At 39.9% G+C, this 18879-nt stretch overlaps 1 protein-coding gene and 1 long non-coding RNA gene across 5 annotated transcripts in view; one reads left to right on the top strand and one right to left on the bottom strand.

Annotated features, from left to right (window-relative positions):
* Positions 1-18879, top strand: part of LOC111144006 — a 37774-nt gene that overhangs the window by 15034 nt on the left and 3861 nt on the right. The window contains exons 1-6 of one of the 4 annotated variants that reach the window (XR_002640356.1): positions 4695-5201; positions 8042-8227; positions 8652-8864; positions 12561-12605; positions 12719-12817; positions 13320-13380. This is a non-coding gene — a long non-coding RNA (uncharacterized LOC111144006). Of the gene's footprint in view, positions 1-4694; positions 5202-8041; positions 8228-8651; positions 8865-12560; positions 12818-13319; positions 13381-18879 lie in introns of those variants that run through there. The other 3 variants (XR_002640357.1, XR_002640354.1, XR_002640355.1) reach the window with 3 other exon arrangements.
* The window catches only part of LOC111144005 (inositol 1,4,5-trisphosphate receptor type 1), a 330013-nt gene continuing 320139 nt past the window's right edge, over positions 9006-18879 (bottom strand). The window contains exons 58-59 of the mRNA XM_022498062.1: positions 17671-17832; positions 9006-10319 (exon numbers count right to left, since the gene is read on the bottom strand). Coding sequence (XP_022353770.1) covers positions 10233-10319; positions 17671-17832 — 249 coding nt within the window. The 3' untranslated portion in view covers positions 9006-10232. The remainder of the gene's footprint in view (positions 10320-17670; positions 17833-18879) is intronic.

Here is an 18879-nt window from a genome sequence, read left to right as displayed (position 1 = left end):
AAAATATTTGCAAAACATATATTTGATAAAGAATTGGCAGTCAGATTATAAAAAACAAAACTTAAAATTCAGTAATAGTAAAAGAAATAAAAAGGTGAGCAAAGAAAAAGAGATTGTATAGACACTCACCAAAGAAGAGATATGGATGTCATATTATTTAAATTTTCTTATCTTCTGCAGGTATACATTGGCTCCCCCCCACCCCCCATTAAGGCTTATTGCCTGGGAAGATTTTTTTTCTTTTGTTTTCTTTGAGTTCACTGGGTGTTACTTATTTCTTTATAGATGGGGAGGTGGGACAGAGGCAGAGGGAGAAGGAATCACAAACAGGCTCCATGCCCAGCAGAGCCCAAACAGGGCTCAATCTCAGAATCCTGAGATCCTGACCTGAGTGGAAATCAGTTAAGCTGGTTGCTTAACTGACTGAGCCACCCAGGTGCCCCTCATTGGGTCTTATTTTTAAAGTGCTAATGCTCAGAAGTAAGACTGAGGAAAATAAGATGTGTGTGTGTGTGTGTGTGTGTAAGACTGAGGAAAATAAGATGTGTGTGTGTGTGTGTGTGTGTGTGTGTGTGTCTGAAAAAGCAAACACATCTCTTTTATAGTTTCTGGTATCAGTAGTGAAGGTGAAGAGAAAGCAACATACCATCTTAGGTAATCCTGTGTAGCTTTATCAGTTTTTACGATCATGTTAATGAACTGATTTTTCAGCCTGTTTGGACCATAAGAAAATGCACCTTCCTAATTGTATTCAAATCAGTTAAGCTTGTAAACAGATGGGTGATTTGCTTTTCTTATCTTAAACCTAAGCACTTGTCTCGACTCTGTGTAAGCATGTGTGGTAGGCAGAGTAACAGCCCCCTTAAAGATGTCCACATCCTATTGCCCAAACCCTGTGAATATGTTACATTATGTGGCAAAGGGATTTTGCAGATGTGATTATGTTAAGGATTTTGAAATGGGAAAATGCAACTGGCCATTTCGGGTTTTGAAGATGGGAGCAGACCACCAGTGGGGGAATGCAGGCTGCCTTTCTAAGCCAAGAAAGGCAAGGAAATGGATTCTTCCCTAAGGCCTCTAGAAGCAATGGCAGCCCTGCCAAGCCATTTTAGACCCACTGGAAGTTTGATTTGTGTTGTTTAAGCCACTAAATTTTTGCTAATTTGTTATGGCAGCGGTAGAAAGCAAATGCAGCTAGAAGACTGCTCCATTTGCAAGTTATAAAACACATTTCTTTTTTAAGTAGTGCTCAGCACACCTTCTTTTTTTTTCTTTTTTCTTTCCTTTTTTTTTTTTTTTTTTTTGAAGTCTCACTGCCAGCCCTACCGGCACCCCAGTGAGCATATCTTTTGCTCTGACCCTCCTATTCAACCCTGTGAAAAGAAACTCCGTTCCAAAAGTGTGCACATGGCCTGTGCCAAAAAGAATAAAGGTACTGTGATGCAGCCCAGACATTAGCAGTGCTTCTCAGCCTGTGGACTGTGGACAGCCTGCATCAGAATTATCTGGGGAGCAAATTAAAAATGCAAATTCTTGGATCTGACCCTTTTATCTCTCCTCCACTACCCCCCATTAGTTTTTAGAAATATTTTCAGTCAAGTTTACTGGGGTATAATTTACATATAGTACAATTTACTTCTTTTAGGTTATAGTTCTTGAATTTTGAGAAGCCTGTGTAGTCATAACTACCAACACACCAAAGATCTTTCCATTACCCAGTGTATTTCCCTAGTGTCCCTTTGTAATATATCCCCTTCCCATACCTCCTGTATCTGGCAACTGCTGATCTAATTTCTATCCCTGTAGTTTTGTTTTTCCGGAATGTCATATACATGGAAAGACACATTATGTAGCCTTTCAGTTCTGACTTCATTTGTTTAATGTAATGCTTTGGAGAGTCATCCATGTTGTCTGTATGTTCATATGTAAATGAACCATAATTCTTCGCTACCCAAAATGGCCCTAACTTCCTTCTGTTACCTAAATTGTGTTCTCTTTGTGGACAGTCTGAGAACTGCTACAGTTCCTCCACGGATTATGGAGGCAAGGTGTCTTTTAGTGTTAGACAAGGGGCTGTGGTGGAGAGAGGAGCGTTGGAGTACGCGTGAGTCTGTACGTCTTCAGGAAGACAACACCGTCACACATTATCCTGTTAAAGAATTCAAAGAGGGGAGAGATGGGGGTCACTTGTTCAGAGGGAGCAGTGGAAGATGGTTTTGAGTTATGAAGCAGGACTGTAGGAGCTAGAGGCATTACAGTTAATCATTAGTTGTAGGATTAAAGGGTCAAGTAGCAGCAAAAGGAGTAGTGACTGATTGTTCTATATGTAACTCCCTTCGGGCCACTAGATACTCCTTCTTCATTGAAAGACTCCTAATTAGCCTTGGCTCCAAAAACCTTGAGCAGATTAAGTGGAGATTTGCAAAGAATATTTTCCCTCCAGTCATTGTGTAGAATACCTTTGACAGGTACTATGCTAGGGATCCATGATATAGAAATGAACTAGTGCAGCCATGACCCTTAACAACTTTTACATTCTTTTGTGTCTCATAGAATTTTTAGCTGGTACAGGTTTTCCCCAGACAGGTGGGCAGGGAAGAAGGGGAGGCCCCAGCACCTTATCAGCAGGACTGCACCTAGCAGAGTGAAGCAGCGGCAAAGAGAAGAGAGTGGGTAAGATCACATGATCTGCCCTGGAATCCTAGGTCCCAGGTTCTAGTTGGGCCATATCACTTAACCTTTCTAAAATGATTTTTTCTTCTTTAAGATAGGGATGTATCAGGAAGGGGGAAAAAAAAAGCTTAAAACACTGGTTGATCTTTGAGTTGGAAGCTAAGGACAATGGAATTAACGTTTTTTGTTTGTTGGTTGGTTTGGTTTGGTCAAGGTAAAGGGCTAATTTAGATAGGAGTGGTTGGGGCCTGGGGGCTAAAATTGCTCTGCATGGTAAAGAAACAAGAATTTTTGTTTTTAGGGGCACCTGGGTGGCTCAGTGGGTTAAGCCTCTGCCTTTGGCTCAGGTCATGGTCTCAGGGTCCTGGAATCAAGCCCCGCATCGGGCTCCCTGCTCAAGCGGGAAGCCTGCTTCCCTTCCTCTCTCTCTGCCTGCCTCTCTGCCTACTTGTGATCTCTGTCTGTCAAATAAATAAATAAATAAATAAAATAAAATCTTTAAAAAAAAAAAAAAGTGACTCCTTAAAAAAAAAAAAAAAGAATTTTTGTTTTTAACCGAGGCTGGAGGGAATTTTTTCTTTAAGATTTTAAAAAAAAATTTTATTTGATAGACACAGCGAGAGAGGGAACACAAGCAGGGGGAATGGGAGGGAGAAGCAGGCTTCTACTGAGCAGGGAGCCTGATGCAGGGCTTGATCCCAGTACCCCAGGATCATGACCTGAGCTGAAGGCAGATGCTTAATGACTGAGCCACCCAGGTGCCCCTGGAGGGAACTTTTTTTTTTTTTAAAAGATTTTATTTATTTATTTGACAGAGGTCACAAGTAGGCAGAGAGGCAGGCGGGGCGGGGGGGGGGGCGGGGAGAAGCAGGCTCCCTGCTGAGCAGAGAGCCCAATTCGGGGCTCGATCCCAGGACCCTGAGATCATGACCTGAGCTGGAGGCAGAGGCTTAACCCACTGAGCCACCCAGGCACCCCTGGAGGGAACTTTTTAATTATGCTTTTGTTTGGTCAGGAAAGAGAGTGGGCCCTAGCAGTAGGGTAGACATGAGAAGTTGCTCCTCCAGTGGCAGAGAAGAAAGGGGTGTGGGTTTTGATGTCTGATTCTCAATTTTAAGTAGTTTCCTATTTGCTGTTAGAATCTTCCCCCCATGAAGATCTGCTTGCATGACACCCAGATGTTAATGGAGACAAGAGTAGAGCAGGCTATGTCAGCAGTGGGGGTGATGTGAAATAGAGGGGAGATGATGAGCATCAGGTTGCATTTGGGGTTTAGGATCAGGAGTGACAAGGAATCATTAGGAACTTATAAGCACCCTTCTTAGGATCCTCAGGAGTCCACCGTTATGTGAGATATGGTCTAAAATATACATTTGCATGTTAAATGACAGAGTAATTGAGAACCATGCAGATGACAGGGATAATAATCTACTGAACAGGGTTAGGAGGTGTAAATGAGAATGTAGGTTTCATAAACAGGGCACCTGGGTGGCTCAGTTGGTTAAGTGTCTGCCTTCGGCTCTGGTCATGATCCCAGGGTCCTGGGATCAACTCCCATGTCGGGCTTCCTGCTCAGCCAGGAGTCTGCTTCTCTCTCTGCCCTTCACCCTGCTCTTGCTTTCAAATAATAAAAATAAATAAAATCCTAAAAAAAAAAGAAAGCATTTCATAAACTAAGAAAACATATCATCCTCTAGAAGATAAAACATCTTTCCATGAAGAATATTTTGAAAAGTCAGATTTGAATTCAACACTGATCACAAATATGAGAATAATTATCTAGAAGTCATAAGCTGTGGTAGTTTTCTTTCTGTATAAATTCAGTTCAGATTGGTTATAATTTGGATGTTAGAGATGTTAGAGATACAGTTTTAAAAAATGACTCAATATGACCCCAACATGCCATGTTCAAACATGAGGATTTAGGATCCTACAGTAATATCTGGCCCATTTATTAGGAACAGAAAGCAGCTTTGGTCATTTAATATTTGGCTGAGATTGTGGATAGGTATGAGAAAGAAGAAGTGGTTATGTTGCAGATAAATGGGTAAGAGCATGTATTGGATATATGTATAGATACTTGACATGTTTTGTCTTTATTGCTCATTACTGCCCAAAGAAGTAAGTGGTGATGTCCATTCTTTAGATGGGGTGTGACAATTACAGTGATTAAAGGACTTGCTCAAAGTCATAGCACTGAAGTGGCAGAGCTGGTATGAAGACTCTCAACCAACTTCAAGGTCTTTGTTCCTTTCATGCCATTGTGCTGCCGTGTGGGTTCTGAAGTAAGTTACTGCTTAGCCCCCAAGCCTTTTGTGCTTTTGGGCTCCTTGTCCCAGTTTCGTACCAAATCTCAATTGTTGTTCTTCTGGAGAACTTTTACAGAAATCTTCTGACAAGACTTGGAGATGCTGTAGCTGACAAGCATATGAAAAAGGATTAAATAACTTGAGTTCTGGAGTGAACAGTTAAATCCCTGAATTGTTGAAAGTTCCATTCTTGACCTGGGACTAACCATTTTTTGTGAGGTAATTACAGAAATGCTGGCGAACTCTTTCCATTAGTGGTTCTTGCATACAATATGCACTTCTTATGTTGTGGGGGCTCTTTTTCTTGTTGTTGTTGTTCACAATTCACCTTAGGGGTTTTCTCAAACTCTGCATTCTTATTCTATAGTGGTTTTTAGCTTTCTTTTTTCTTTCCAGACTGGGTGGATGATGCAGTTTCACTTCTAGGTGTTAGGATTCTCTTTCACACTGGTTTGTCATGACCTTAATGTATTTTAAGCTTCTCCTTTAGTAAATTTTTCTTTTTAAAATGTGGTACCCCTAGTAAGCTAGAGATTTGTTTTACCAAATGAGTTTAAAATACCAGCGCCTGGAGAACCCATAGTCAATAAGCATTGTTGGAAGTTGACCACATGTCAAAACCCACTAGGGATCAACCTTTTCATTTTCTTTATTTTGGCAGGTTTTGGGGTCCAGACTTAAAGGCTAGTTATGGTTCTGAATTGCCTTTAGGTTGCAAGAATTACCAATGTGGTATATAATGCCAAAGAAGAAAAAAAAAGTTACAATAATCATAATTGTCTTAATTTATAATTGCCATCATAGCTCTCCCCTGTAGGTAACCGATGAGGCCTAATAGTCGTTTTGAGCTGCAGCCACCCACAAAAACCACACACATGGCATTTTACTCAAAACTTTACTTAAACCACTACTTTGTGATGCAAAACTGGTGGAATTTTGGGTACTTTCTGTAAAATTGAAATCTTTATGGGGGTTTTCCAACACTCTAGTTGATTGTTAGCAAATTATCAGTATACTGAGCAAGAGCAGAGTGGGGTTTGCTAATAAACACCTACTTCTGTGGTAGGATAGGATGCCAGTCACCTATATCTGAATGTTTTCACTAGGAGGAAGCCACCTTCATTGAGAGAATAGAGTCTCCTGTTGAAAAACGCAGTTAAGAAGTACTGTATGAGATTGGTAATTGTAAAAGAGATTTTAGGAGCTGCTCATCTTTGCCACAGTTTTCATTCTTGACAAAGTCTTCACATTCAGTGCTTTCTAATTTGTAGATCCCTTATAAAAGTAGATTTGTAAAAAAAAAAAAAAACAAAAAAAAACAAATCAGTTTGCATCTTAGAACAAAGTGGTATTCTCCCTAAGAACTTTCTGTGAAGGGAGAACTGTTGTAGGAAACTGATTTCTCCTGAGATATCACAGCCCCATTCTGGAAGACCGGTAGCAAGTGGGAAGAATGCTCTCTGGATTTGGCTAAGTCAGGAGACCTTGTTTATTCTGGAACTGAGTCCTTAGGCCATTTGCTTTGCCTCTCTAAGTCTCAATTTCTTTTTTTCCTCCCTTTTTTCCTTAAGGTAATCTCTATCCCCAACGTGGGGCTCGAACTCATGACCCAGAGATCACAGGTCACATGCTCTACTGCCAGAGCCAGCCAAGCACCCCTCTAAGTCTTAATGTCTTATCTTTGAAATTAGTTTCACTCCTGCTGTATGGTTTGGTAGATACAGCATATTGTCTCAAGAGCCTTCTGTAGGAGCCCTTTGTAATATCCTGTCTTATATAAAAGTGACTTTTATGGTCATATAATTTATAACTTCTATCGGGCACCTATTTTGTTCTTTAAAATCTGTAAAAACATTATTTTAGCAAAAACTAGCTCTACTTCTAGAAGTCTGTATTTATGTCCCTTTTGTATTTTTTTGAAGGAGTAAATTTCCATCTATGCAGCCCAGAAGTCAGCCTTAAAATAACTGTCAAAAACTTCCAGGCTATTTCTCATTCATGCATTATCATACTCAGTAGGAGGATAGTAGACCATCCTCAGTAGGAGGATAGAGAAGTCTAGAATTGGATTTTTAACAGGTTAATTCCTTAGTTTACTGTGAAGATCTTGATAATTTCCCACTAGCACATAAGTAAAGCTTCGTTTAGTTTGCTCTACTGCATAGACTGTGTTGGTTAGCTTCCAGAAATAAAGTATGCTTGCTATATAATTTATGTTAGGAAATATTTAAACAGGATGAAAGAGCAGTTTTTACAGGACCCAAATCAAGCAATCCATTTTCAGAAAGTACAACCAAATAAAAAAAATTGGCTGAGTGCAGAACAATGAATAAGAAGCATGAACTTGGAAACAAACCAATTAAGTTGAATCAAATTTTTAAAGAATGAAATAAAAGAAGTTGTATTTTGTATGTGTGTGGGGTGACTAGAGACAGATGTAGTACTAAGAAAAAATTGTACGGGATGAAATAGCATTTAAAGCTTTAGGACCCAGTGAAGAGTAGAAGAGGAAAAGAAGGTTTATCAGTACACAGGTTTATATACAGAAGTATGTGTGCTGCCGAAGCGAGCACGAGGTTTATATACAGAAGAAGCAAAGGGTAGGATATTATAAATGTTAGAAAAGTGGAATGGAATTCCCCAGATCCTTTGATTTAACAAATGGTTTAGTTAAGGAATTTGGTAAAATCTTGAAATTTGGATTGGTGCTACAGCAAACTTTTAAAATTAAATAAAGCCAGAAAGACTTTCTTGCATATTAGCACTCTATTACCACGTCTTTTACTTAGCCTGATACCAGGCAGCTTTGAAGGTGATGTGGACGTCCACCCTTGAAATAGAAGTGTTTGAAAAAGCATTGTCTGGAGAAAGGTGAAATCACAATTACACATCAAAGGCTATAGAAGTTTTAACTTCAGATTTTATGTTTCAATTATACAAGCTTTGTGTTCACACCCAAACTCCAAGAGTAGGATCTGCCACATACAGGGTGGAGTGGCATTCCAATTCCATTTATTTTCTGCTGAAGCTGGCAAATTGAATGAAGATTTCTATCTTAGGTGACAGGATTCAGATGAAACATGACAAACTTGTAAACGCTGCAACCCGGACATGTCCGTGCACAACTCTCCAGTGAGCTGGATGGGAATGGGGAGACAAACCACACATACTGCCACACTGTGCCGGGCAGCATGAGCTCAAAGAGAAACCCGAGGAGGAGCAAGTTCCTGCTGGCTCAGGCGCAGGTGGGGGGCTTCAGCCGAGACTGCACTCGTGTTCCCAGGTTCAAGTCTGTGTCTATCTTGGGCCTGCCTTATTACGGAAACATTTTGTGGAGATACACTGCATTGACTGGAAAATTATTCTTTTTTTTTAGTTATCAAATTTATAATGTAGAAGCATTGGTTACGAAACTAGTCATTTAACTGGAACTCAATCCTGACCTAGTTCCCAACATTGGGTGGTAATTATGCGTATTTACCAAAGCACAGAGAGAATTAGCGTTAAAAGAGCAAATGGGCGGGCAGGAGGGCATTGCTTTGAGGAGGGAACAAGTTTTACTACCTTTGGATAGACGAGTTAGCTCTGTGAAATATTTCTGACTGTCTTGCGGAAGGCCTCCAACCACTGGACACGAAGGAAAACAACCGGCAACTGTTTTATTTGCAGACAGCAAGTGAGAGCCCCCCAGTGCTGGGAAAGCCCAGGCGGCCAGAGCCTCAGCAGAGTCCACCCTGACTTTCCCTCGGCAGGCCCTGGTGCTCACTGCTCGGGACAGTGTGCTGGGCAGCCACTCGTCTAGAAGAACGAATGAATGAACATCGTATTAAACACTCCCTGATATTTGTTGAAGTAGATCTCCTCAGCGTTCTTGCTAATCAGGTAAGCATTTTCTGAATGAATCTGGTAACCAAACCAGGTGCACTTTAAATTGGCCCCAAAGAAAATAAGTCATTGGAACAGCTGTTAAGACACAAAGAAATGCCGAACTGAAAGCCACTAGTCCGCCACTGTATATTGTTCTGCATCATTAAATATTTATTTTCATATATGCATTTACAAACTTTACTCACTTCAGAACTCTGCTTTCAGTACATTTTAAACTTTTTTTTTTGGCAGAGAGATTCTCTTGTAAAATGAGATCCATGTACAAAACTAGGCAACAGATATAAAAGTTTCCTTTCATACTTTTCATCCATCAAGGAAAGAAATCATGTGACAAGGAAATAAAACCAAAATGTGGCTCTTTCACAAGAATAACATGTCAGTGTTCAACTATGAGTTCTAATGGGATAGCTCATATTTCATCTTTATATGGATGTATATAGTTTAAATACTTAGCTACTGTAGCATGTTGGTTCGGAGGAAGAAAAAAAATCAACTCTACTGTTTGGACTAGATAATCTAGACACCATCAATTATTCATTTCTTTATCCTGTGACACCAAAATTCACCTTGGAGACGACACTGATTGGCCAGCAGTATGCATTTATTCCAAATGTTGCATGAAAATTTACCTTTCAAAAATTCATTAACTTCACAAGCTAAAGTCTGAGCTTCTAATTTAGCTCTCTTAAAGTTTAAATGATCAGTTCAGAAGCTTAAAATTATCTTTGAAACTAAAGTTGCTTTTCTTAAGATGAATGCTGACTTGGAGCACTGTCACTATCAGAGGCGCTAATGCCACTAGCAACGAGAACAGTATCACCACAGATGAGTACATGGTACGAAATGCCCAGGGGCTGGAAACGCTCTAGTCCTAGGATTGTGGCAGCAGCATCGTTTGATATTTAACCATGTATTACACAGTATTCACACACCGGCTTCAAAGACGCGCGCTCCCTTCGGACACTCAGGAGTTACAAATTCATTGTGATTGCATAATTCGTATTGCACAGTTTTATAAAAAACATAAATACTGGCTATTCTAGTTTTAAATACAAAATACAGGTTGTATACTTTAAATCTATAATCTGGTTCAAGTGCAAATCAGGTGCTTTCTTTAGTCCTTCCAAAAAAGGCATTTTTAATATTTTTGGCACAAATGAAATTTCATCATGCCAACAATTCTAATTACAATACGTATATCCAAACCTTTAGAGTAGCAATCATATACATACAGTATAAAACTGATTATTTACAAATGTACTAGGGATTAATGTCATCTTTGTGGGTGAATCAGAACTAAGTAGCCATACCCACACTAATAATAATTATAAAAGTTACAGGAGTTTCCTTTATTTCATTTGCTTATGCTGGTTGCTGTGGGTTGACATTCATATGAGGAGGATGTCCTAGAAGACCAATTCTTTGTTTCTGCTTCCTTTGTTCTGTCATCTGGAAAGTTAAAAAGTTTCATCATTAGACCCAGACACTTCCTGTACGTCAGATCATATACTGAACCATAGATTTACCTCTGTGGTTATGGTTTATACTGAAACCCACTTTCTACAAATAGTGTACCGTCACTAAATCAAACACTCAGAACTTCAAAAGGGACATCTTCCTAGGCAGAATGGGGAATTCGGTGACCTAGTCATGCAATGTGGCATTCAGAAGTATTGCTTACTATTTGTTTCATAAAGAAACAAAAAACAATAAAAGCACAGGATTCTTGATTGTTTCCCAAATCCATTTCCAAATGATTTAAAGGCTCATTGGAAATGGTGGCTTTGTGTGGTGGGAACAGCATACCAAACTATCAAGAGAAGCAGTGTGTTTAGAATCCTAGGTTTGAGAGGGACTATGTCCATGGTCTTCAGGGGGTCTTGATTCCGTTTCTCAGTGATTCCAGAGTAATTTTGAGAGGTTTGAGAGGAAAAAAAAAAAATGATGTAGCACCTTGAGGAAAATGAGGAATGTCCTCACATGCCAGTGAGATCCAGAGTGACTAAATGTTATAAACAATGCTCTAGGCACTCAGTGGGGTCTGTTCTTTGCCATCCACAGACACAGGACTGATTAAGGTCAGGAAAGACCATTTCCCAAAAGTGGTCAAATGAAAAAGTGCTTGCAAAACCCCAAATAAGAGGTTGTTACTATTCATTTGGCTGCTGAACCAAATCATTTTTCATATTGATGGGTAGGTAGCTCTGTTCTAGATATTTTAGGGTACATTTAATGTTCCACATTATTATTTTTCTTAACCAGTTGGTCCTAGCTCTGGATTTGATGCTGGGCATTTAAGCCAATTAAGATAAAAAGGCTATAATGAAATATACGTTAGATAAAATTGCTGTCTACAAGTGGTGTTAGGTCCTGCATGTAGATTTTTGGTTTCCTAAAATCAGACAAGAATTAGTGTATCCTGGTAAAAAGAACGTGCACCTTGGAATCAGACCCATTTCCTTATGGTTCTGTGTTATTTAGCTTCTCAGAGTCTGTTTCCTCACTCACACAATTAGGATGATAATTCCTATCTCATAGGTGGAGAATTGAACAGATATATGTAAACTTTTTGGGAGAGTGTCACATAGTGGTTGCTTAAGTCTCACTTTTCCCTTGGACTAATTTTTGGTACAAAATATCCTGAGAGAACATAAAACAAGAATAGCTTACCTAGGTTCAGTTTTAAAGTTGTTACTTGCTCAAAACATGGCAGTTTTCTTTTAAATCAACATACTATTTTTAGGCTCCTGTGAAATGCCTTCTGTTATAAATTAGAAGAGAATTTACAAGGAGTATTTCCAAAAGGTAGCTTTTTATAAAGAATTAGGATATTCCAGCTAGCCTCTGAAGTTTCCTTAGATGAATGACAGTCTTTTAAGTAAGTGTTACACACTACACTATACTTAACAGATTCAGCTGAGAAAAGAGAACCTAATTTGACATGTGGGATAAATGCACAATTAGATTAAAATATAATCTGTATTCATTAATCTTACTACCTAATACTTTGGATACTTCACTCAGATCCTCCTCCCTTCCCCAACTGACAGACACATGGATGGACACACACACGCACACACAAACACACTCTCTCTTCCCTTGGCAGCTAACCCTGAGAGGGAATCTAACAAAACTTCACAAAGTTTAACAATCTCAAGCATTCTAATGGATTTAGGAATCCTGGGGGGGCTCAACCACTATTGAAGGCTACTTTATTTAGGCACTTTCATTTAAAGTTACTGAGGTCTTTCAACTGTCAAAGTTGGCTATTAAACCCTTTGCTGTAATTTTTCTATAAATTACTACTTCCATTTGAGATGACCTTTTATGTTTGCATATGTTCATGCCTGTTGGTTCAGTCCGCTTTTAACTTTCAATCTGTTGGCTATTCAGTCATTCTCTTAAACAGAAAAGCCTCTACACTGTATTTCCTATAACACACGAGTCTTTAGCTGATGGCACACCTCCCTTCCCAATTCTGCAGCCATCACCTGACAACTCATTGCTGCTCCTATTTTAACTTTCTGGGTTTGCCTTTCTAAGATAATGATCACATCACTGGCCCTCCTTCCTAAACCTTCAAACTCCCTACTGATGTAGGTTAGTGGCCAAATTCTTTGCTCAGGCAGTCTTATTCCTGGTGATTTCAAGTACCCAGTATATACCTAATTTTGTTTTCTCTTTCCATAGAATAGTAGTTCTTCAACTTTGGCATAAGCCAGAATCACACAGAAGGTATGTTAAAACAGATCAAAGGGCCCACAAACAGAGTTTCTGATTCAGTAGGCCTGGGGTAGGGCCCATGAATTTGCATTTCTAACAAGTAACAAGTAAGGTTTATGTTGTAGATCTGGGACCACACTGCTGCTCTAGAAGAACTTTTCACGGATTCTCTCTGAAATGGGTCAAAGATCACATCAGGTGATCTTGAACACAAAGTAATTTGGGTACGTACATCATTTTTCTCTAATAATATTAAGATCTTGGAGAAGATTCTCTATAGCTGAGCACAGCAGAGGCGCACACATTTGTCTGAATTCTGTTTTCACGAACCCTGGCCTTTTAGACAGAATAGCTGTCAAGTAAGTGACTAATAAATGAGAGGGAATAGGGCAACTGCTAAAGGATTGAGCCCTTTTGACAGTGGTCATCATCTAATTATCATTATAAGGGAACAAAAATAAAAGCCCTAAGGCTTAAATCTGGCCTGTGCAAAACTAAGGTCAACACTGCTGGCTGGTTAGGTTTCACTGGCCTCTAGTGCACAGCCTCACATAACTTCTGGCTTTATGGGCTCAATTCTACCTACTTACCTATTTACATAATTCACACACAAACTGTATAAAATGTGTGTGTGTGTATAAATTTAAAGTGCATTAACTGTTGCTGTTACCTTTATCAAAGTACATAGAAATAATGACTAAAGTGAATCTTCATATTCTAATGCAGTATTCACTCTGGACATTTGAAACAAAACGACTCAAAAAGATCCATCAGATTCTGATCTAAGGTAACTATATTCAAAATATGAATACTGAAAAATCTATTTTGAATAGTGTGAAATGTCTCATTCGTAGGAGATTCATTTAAAATCCTCATAATTCCCATTTAGCTAAAGGATAAACATTTAAAGCAGTACTCTTCTTCCTATGCATATGAATATAAAAACTAGCTTGAATGTTAGCATTCCTTCTTTTGACTCAGTCTAAACAAGAAGCAAAAAATATTGTAGCTTTACAAATCAGAGGCAGCCAAACGTCGGAAAGATCTTTCATGAAAACACTAAGGGTAGAGAGCAAATGAGCACATTTCACCTCCCAGAACTGGCCTCGATGACAGAAGGCTGGCAAAGGAAGGACCGTTCAGTAGCAGCACACGGATGCCACAATCTGGTTTCTAACGGGTCAACAGTCCGAAAAACTGCTTTCCTGTCACAGCAAGGTCTTGGTTACTCAGATTCTAAACAGCCGGGGAACTCTAAAATCAGCCATGTTCCTAACAAGGAGTCTAAAATACTAAGAAAAAATCCCAGCACAACTCTCAGACACACTTACGTTGATTTAATGTCAACGTACAGATACTTGTTCACGCACTGAGTTGATCCCTAATACTCTGTCCCTCTCTCTAGCTCTGGCAGTGCACCTCTGAGGCTTCTGTGGCCTGACTCTCTCCCAGAGATCAGGCTGACTAAACTGCTTTCCTCCTTTTCCAGTCTGTTCATGCCTCCATTACATACTTACGGGGCTGAATTCTCAGCAGTTTACTGATTTGTTTCCCATTCTAGACTGTTGGGTATAGAAGAACAGGTTCTGTTCATCTTTGTAACCCAGTACTGAGGGCTGCACCTTGCACATCTATTTCACAAGTGGTGGTTCAAAGAATGAACTGAATTAACCAGAACATAGTGCCATTCCTGGAGCATGCCATGCGTTTTCATGCCTTTGCTCATGCTGATTCCTTTCCTGGGATGCCCCCCCTGCTGCATTCCTCTGCCAGCTCAGAAGTCACCTACTTGTACAGGCTCTACTCCTTCCTCACTCCCAGCCACACACAGGACCCAGTGCCGCCTCTGTGCTCCCATCAAGCTGTCTTCCTATCTCGAGTGGGTTGTACAATTTTCCACACTGTATCATACCGTCAGAGGTCTGTATGCCTGTCTTTCTTGCTAGATTATGGGACCCTAGAGGGCAGTGGTTATCTTAGTCCCCCTTTGAGGTTCCAGAACAGGGTAGGGGACAGAGGCACTCAGTAAGGTTTAACATTCAATTTTCTAACTGTAAGGCAATTATTCTAATCCTTTGTTATTCCTCCCTCTCTTAAGCAGTTAATGTTTACAAGATAACCATCTTGCATGAAAAGTGCCAAACACTGGGACATGCTAATGTGATCTGGATTTTCAAACACTTTTGTATTCCTAACAGCATGTAAGGGTTACTGTCTCATAGGAAGCCAGTCACATTTTCAGTAAAGTGAAGCCTCTTCGATATTTGCTCTTTTGCGTTATGAAGAAAACATGCAAAAAAAAAAAAAAAAAAATGTAGGTTCTTACATCAGTTCTCCTCCTTGGAATAAGAATGTAAGAGAATCACATTTAGTATTCAGAATCTCTTGGGAGGGGAAACTTCAATATGAGATTCATCATTAACAGAATAGCAATTCTAATCAACTGTTCTTGGCAATAGTAGGAAAAGTGACACCACCAACCAGGTTTTTAACTTCTAACCTTGACAAGAACTTTTTCTCCTCAAATTGGTATTTTAAGAAAACCACTACCAAAGAGGTCAATAGCAGTACAAATTAAAACCAAAGACATTCACATTTATAAACTATTATTGCTCTATTCTGCTTTTTTGGACCAGAAGATTGAAAAAATAGCTCAGTGATGAAGCAATTTATGTGTTTCCCAGCACTTTTACCAGTGAATAGTATTCTTTCATAGCAGTTTTAAAAAATATCTATCACAGAGTTTCTTGCTCATTAATCATTTGTAGGCTTTTATTTTTTAATTCAAAAAGTTTTTTTTCTTCAGAGGGCAGGAATTCTTACAATTGCCATTTAAGAACCAGCAACTCTCTACCATATCTGCATGATTTCTTATGCAGAACAATTCAAGAAATTTTTATGATTGCTATTACACCAAATTTAGTAAAACTGAAAAATTTTTAGTAAGTTGATCCTTAAACAAATGGCCTTAAAGGTTTGTTAAAGGTTACATAATCAGAAAAAATGCTAATTCCTTTTGAAAGAAACACATTTCCCCCAATAAAAGGAGCTGTGCTGAGTTTTTCCTGGGCACCTTAAAACCTAAGCAGATCAATCCTGGTAAAGGCACTTGAGATTATATTACTGGTTTCCTGGTACTTCTTTTTAGCTTATAGTGTCTTCCAAGATAAAATGGTTCATATTCATTCACAGGGGAAGGGCTTTTGGTCCAACTACTAACGTTAAGACAAAAAATGTAGAAAGGGCCCAAACCAAGCAGTTTAAACCATACTGGCTTTAATGTCACTTAATGAACCCTAGTCTCTACGCAATGAATATTTACATATTTTGTTTAAGCTGAAATTGAGGCTTAACGGGAACAGTTCTACCTTGGATTTTAACAATGCCAAGTTTCTACTACGTACAGCTGTGTAACATGGCCGTGAAGGTATCCTCCACAGCGTTCAAGTGTGGGAGGCAACCTCGGAAACTTTAAGGCTCTTTAAAAAAAAATGAGTAAGAATTTAAACAGCCAATCTGAAAGGCAAACCAAGGTACAGTGACAAAACAAATGAAAACAAAAATACGTACGACAAACAAAAAATCAAACCCACACAGGAGGATCAGGCACTGTCCTACAGAGTTGGAGAAGCTTTCCAGGAGCCTTTCGTGCACCTCAGTGCTCTCATCAGTACAAAGAGGGAATGAAGAGGGAGGACCTCTGTGGTCTCAGATGCCCTCCTTCACCTCGGATGCCTTCTGCAAATTCCTCAACTCACCTCACTCCTGTGACCATTTTAACGAGAGCTCAACAGTTCCTTTAGTGAAGTCTGTCTTAGATCATTTCTGGAAGGTTTTTTAAAACCTCCGATTTAACTAAGATTCTTGTGGGTTGTTCACATTTGGTGGCCACCAAGTCAAGCGCTAGAGACAGCCTTCATAAATAAGCCTTTCTGTTATCATTGGTCTTTTTTGTTTGCATCTTAATAAAAGTCAAAGAAAAGAACTTTGAGACCAAATGGTGTATGTGGGGGTATGGCTTGGAATAATTCAGTTGGGAAAGATAATTCAAAGTAGGATCGTTAAAATTGCTCTGAAGACCACTGCCAAGAAGAGTTTATTCTGCACGGGGTGTTCACTAGCTGTGTACCTATGAGTAAAAAATCACCTGTAGGTCTGCCTTGCCACTACCTCCAGGGCAGCCTTGCCTGACAACTTTTGCCATGCACAATTTATAATCTTGTCTGTGGAGCTGATTAAAACACTCAGAAACCCATCCAGGATGCTGACCTGTTCCCACGTCTGTGCCGATTATCCCGTCAGCTTTGGTACAGCAGTCGCTCACTGCCCCCCATCCCCCCCACAGCATCCTGTCACTGCAATAACTACCCAGTGACTGTTCATTGTAAGGGGATCAAAAGGAAGAAAAAAAGTACATAGAGTTTGGTATGAATCTACCCCCTCCTTAACTTCCTTTAAGTGGCAAGTGTTTACCTTAGGGATAGAGAGCAGGATGGAGCGGTACTTGGGCAGACAATTAAGCTCTGTGGGAGCAGGGTTAGGTCTAGATTGTGGGTTCATCCCCAGCAGCTGGCATAATGCCTGGACTACGATGGCCACTCAGTACAGATTTGGCCAATGAATGAACCAAAAGGAGTTTTCGCACAAGTATGGCTTATCCTGGGATTTAAGTATCTTGGGTGAAGAGTTGATAGATTTGAGGGCCAGAAAGCAAAACCAGAAAGAGCTTTTAATCTGTAAGTAAAGTAAAAAGAGTACAGCTTTACAGGTCCTGTTTTCTGTACAGCGTTTCACTGAAGTCATTTGCATTCTCCCATTTTCTGGTTTTGTTATAATACTAGCAGCACTGAAAGTAGTGTTATGGGCTTATCCTATAAAAGGGCAGTGAAGGGGACTGGAGGGGAAATGGGGAGACTAGGTGACTTTGTTCTCTGTGCCCTGGGTTCCTTTTCTACATCCACGTGAGGGAAACGTCCGCATCTTAACATGAGCACTAGTGATTTTGCCTCAGCAAGTCTGGTGTGTCTGGTAGTGGTGTGTGTGTGGTTAGGTGGCAGATGGGGTATCTTTTCTTTACCTGATCCTTTAATTCTGACAGCTGGCCGGAAAGGTTAGTGACCAGCTTCATGGTGGACTCCAGCTTCTCCTGCAGGTTCCTCAGCTCATTCTGCTCTCCTTCAGAGTCACTGCTGACCAAGGACATGGCTCTCATCCTGGGGAACCAGTCAAGGTTTCTTTCCTAGAATCCACATTAAAAAAAAGAAAAAAAGTCATTTCTTGAAATAGAGACAAGAAAGGCAATCCCACCATGCTATCTTTTCTTTGTGACATCTTTCATAAGGCTATCTCTGTTGTTACTGAAGTGATGTGCCATGCCTTTTAAAAAACCATTTAGTGAATATCTTTTTTTTTTAAGTGAATGTCTTTTTAAATTGAGTATCTTTTTTTTTAAAGATTTTATTTGTCAGAGAGAGAGAGCACACACGCTGGAGGAGCGGCAGGCAGAGGGAGAAGCAGGCTCCCCACTGAGCAAGGAGCCTGATGTGGGACTCGATCCCGGAACCCTGGGATCATGACCTGAGCGGAAGGCAGACGCTTAACCAGCTCAGCCACGTAGGTGCCCCTTAATTGAGTATTACTGAATTCTCTCAATTCTTAGAAATCACTTTTGACCTAAATATGGTGCCTGGTGAGGGATTGGGGGAGTGCACACCTGGGTGGCTCTGGCAGTTAAGATTCTGCCTCTTGTTTTCCACTTAGGTCATGATCCTTGGGTCATAAGACTGAGTCCCATGTTAGGCTCTGTGCTCAGCGAAGAGCCTACTTGAGATTCCCCCCCACCCCCAACTCAGGTGCTTTCTCTCTCAAAAATAAATACATAAAATCTTAAAAAAACAAACAAAAAACTAAATACAGGGAAAAAGGTAGGTTTTTGAACAACTTCCTTAATCTATAAATAGGAATGCAGCCACTGCATTACATGGCTAATGAGTGGTGGGTGGTAAAATATATAGAACATAAAATTTTCCATTGAAGTCGCTTTTAGCTGTACATTTCGGCGGCACGAAGTGCAGTCACACTGTTGTGTAACCATTGCCACCCTCTACTCCTCGGGAACTTTGTTCATCTTCCCCATCTGAAACTCCATCCCCATTCAACACTAACTCTCTCACCCCTGCCAACCACCATTCTATTTGCTGTCTCTATGAATCCGACTGCTCTAGATACCTCTTACTGTGCTGTGTATTTTTAAAAAGCATTATACTTGGAAAATCATTTGCAACAC

This window comes from Enhydra lutris, unplaced genomic scaffold (assembly GCF_002288905.1).
Source record: "Enhydra lutris kenyoni isolate GAN:26980312 unplaced genomic scaffold, ASM228890v2 scaffoldscaffold10, whole genome shotgun sequence".
NCBI classification, from domain to species: domain Eukaryota; kingdom Metazoa; phylum Chordata; class Mammalia; order Carnivora; family Mustelidae; genus Enhydra; species Enhydra lutris.
Note: the sequence above shows the minus strand (reverse complement) of the source record. Positions and strands in the feature narration are given on the sequence as shown.